This window comes from Xenopus laevis, chromosome 9_10S (genome assembly GCF_017654675.1).
Source record: "Xenopus laevis strain J_2021 chromosome 9_10S, Xenopus_laevis_v10.1, whole genome shotgun sequence".
In the NCBI taxonomy this organism is placed as follows: domain Eukaryota; kingdom Metazoa; phylum Chordata; class Amphibia; order Anura; family Pipidae; genus Xenopus; species Xenopus laevis.
Genome location: NC_054388.1, coordinates 2,005,890 through 2,009,037, shown reverse-complemented (window position 1 = coordinate 2,009,037; position 3,148 = coordinate 2,005,890). Strand labels below are relative to the sequence as shown.

At 45.2% G+C, this 3,148-nt stretch overlaps 1 protein-coding gene across 1 annotated transcript; it reads left to right on the top strand.

Annotated features, from left to right (window-relative positions):
- Positions 1 to 530: 530 nt before the first annotated feature.
- Positions 531 to 2,570, top strand: tcap.S (titin-cap S homeolog). The gene is made up of 2 exons (XM_018237978.2): positions 531 to 739; positions 1,147 to 2,570. The coding sequence occupies exons 1-2, from the start codon at positions 597 to 599 to the stop codon at positions 1,562 to 1,564; spliced, it is 561 nt and encodes a 186-aa protein (XP_018093467.1). The 5' UTR covers positions 531 to 596; the 3' UTR covers positions 1,565 to 2,570.
- Positions 2,571 to 3,148: the final 578 nt, after the last annotated feature.

Genomic DNA, 3,148 nt, shown 5'->3' with positions numbered 1-3,148 from the left:
CTAAATAATCCCAGGGTCAGTACCAGTGCAGGATGCCCCACAAGATGCCTCCTGCTCCAGACTCTAGAGGGTGGGATTACAGCAGCTATGTGGTTGCTATGGTGCCATTTACCCTAGCAACCAGGCAATGGTTTAAATGAGAGACTGGAATAATCACAATACTAATATTGAGCTTTCCAGCTTTCTTCCTATTTACTCCCACTTGGCATTCCCTACTGCTTATGTCGGTGCCTAAAGAGCTGCCATAGGGATCATTCCGCTCGCTCTTACTGGATCACATGAGCCCTCGCATTTTCCGCTGACAGTTGTGTGACACTGTTGTTGATGACAAGTCCTATTGGCATGTGCCAAGTCTTGCTGCAGCTTTTGGGAAGAGTCCGATCTCTGTTCCAAATCTGTTCCCTGTGTCCCTCCCTTGTCCCTGGGGCTGGGGGGGGGGGATGACGATGACTCTTTGTGCAGATATAGACTGTTACTAAACAGAATGAAAATAGACACACACAAGGGTATATAAACGTGGGGAAGAGTCCTGCCCAGCAAAGCAACACACTCAGGGGATCAGAAGGAGAAGCCACAGCTCTTATTCTTATAGAAAGATGGTGGGAAAGACCGAGACCCCCAGGACCATGGGGAACGTGGCCGAGCTGAGCTGCCGGGTGCAAGAAGACAACACGGCCAGGAGGGAGCACTTCTCTGCCGAATGGATAGACACCTCCATATTCAGCCGACCAGAGGAAAGGTAAGAAGGTCCAGCTTCACCCTAACCCCCAAATGCTGAGCCTGTTCTTGTCTAGAGGGGCATTCCTGAGGTCTACCTGCTCGCTCCACACAATCTATTTGCCCTTTAAATTACTGGAAAAACCCAATCTAAAGGGAATCCATACCCTTGAGATATTATCTCATGTATTGTAAAAAAAAAAAAAAAACAGTAATTGTCCTTTGCTGATTGGTTGCTACAGATTTGCTGTATATACAGTATACATATATACAGTATATACATAATCACCAACGTGGGGGTATTCCTATACTTTCACAGTTTTGTTCTGCTGTACCTGCTTTCCCCCAACTGTTTCTATCCAAAACTGTCATATTACTAAGTGCCCAACACTTCAATATTAATAAGTTTTTCTTTACTCTCTATTTTAGCTGCAATGCCCGTGATGCCAACGTGTGGAAGAGAGAGAGTTTCCGCCAACAGGGACAGACCCGCTTCCTGGTCCAACAGTCTCCTGCCAAGGTCATGAAAATGGGTCGTCTTGGCCAAAGACTAACCCAGTACCAGCTGCCCTACCAGAGAATGTTGCCTCTACCCATCTTCAAGCCAGCAGATCTCAGCAGCAAGATGGAACGCATGGCCACCCCACCCCAGCTGCGCGGCATGATGGAGTTCGAAAGGGCGCTTAGCAACCCAGGCAATGATGGAGTGTGCCAAGATAAGAAGTCCCTCTCCCAGATCACTAAAGAGTTGCCACCAGTCATGCAACCGGCAAGAATGGAGTTTATGAAGCCTGGCCTGGCCCAATCCTTCACCAAGTCTATGTCTCAAGAGGTCATGAGGGGCTAGAGGGACGAGAGGGATGAGAGGGAAGGGTCTAGAGGAGCATGAAAGGTGTAGAGCAACAATCCAAACCTATCTGCTAGTCATAGATGGCCAGGTTAGAGTGCAGTGTGTGTCTGCATAGTGTCTGCTCTAGAATGCTATAGCTGGAGCATAGGGAAATGGACAATTGATACTCAGTGACAACCCCTTTGTTGTGTTTGTAAACTGGAAAGAATATTCCAGTTTGAGATTATTTGCAGAAATATGTGTGTGTTTTATCTGTTGGGAATAATACATGGAACTGAAGATGGCATAGGAGTAGGTGCAGGAGCTCATTGTCCTTTAGACATAGACTTAGAGTAAGAAGATAGAAAAGAAGTCATTCCACTGCTTCCACCCATGCACCCCAAGCCTTGTTTGGCCAAAATAGGGCCCGCGATGGGTATCATGGCTGAATTCCCTTTTTACTAGACAAGAATGGGTTCCTTGTTGCCCTGGGTTATAGTGCCATGGTTTTTAAGGAAGGTTGGAGACCTGGTTAAGCATTTCCATCTGACCTGACCTGGCAAAACCACTTAATGCACTTTAGATGCCAACAAGTAAGTTATCCAGGGCACTCGGGAGAGAGATTGTAGGTGAATAGGAATGAAGAGGGACATAGTTTTATAGTTTGTATAAAGCACCAGGGATGGGCACTGTAGGCATTAGACCAATCAAACATAATGGTAAGGGCCCCAGTATGTGTCCCCAACCTCTCCTACATGAATTCCGTGTGATGGAACTATCTGATGGCACAGAAGAAGTGTTGAGCTATAGGGGCTTTTACACACCTCAAGTGATGGGACAAAATAAAATGCGTTCGATGAAACTATAGACTGCAAATCCCAATGCCCTCAAAGGGGCTTCCAAATATCTTTGCACAGTTTTGTATGTAACCAGATAAATATTTATATTTGTACTTGTTTGTCTTGGTGCTAATCATGGTCTAATGTTATTTTCTTAGGTCTAATAAAATTCACGTTTTAAAATACTTTCTGTCTTGTGGATCCAGGCCCTATAGGGCCCCAAGTCAATGATTTAGACCTTCCTTACTTCCAACACAGGCCTCCATAATACTTACAACCTGTAGCACTGTCTCCATAGAGTTGTTAAGAGGGTGGTCCCTGGATGCCAAGTTCTAGGTGGACCAATGTAATGCTGTTGATACCTTTAATTAGAAAAGAGAGAGAAGCAATCTTGGCATTCCCCTAGGAAGTGGCTTTGAGACCTTTTTGGGTCAAACGTCAAGTCTCATTTAATAGATACATTTATCTAATATTTGGCCAGGGTCCCCCTTAGCTCATAACAAGGTTACAGACTTATGTAAACATCACTGTATCTGCCATTCATCATAGTTCTAAGAATATCTAAGACAGCAAATATGTTTTTCCCCAATAAAACTCAAACTGACCTTCAAGCTGGGCTTTCAAGACTATCTAATGTAGGAACTATGCATTCTTCCCGAATGTCTGGCCTTTAGTCCGGGTCAGGCCAACACTGGCTCAGGGGTCATCCACACAGTTTTGGACCCATGATTCTAAGGTGTTAAAGGGGAAGTAAAGCCTTCCT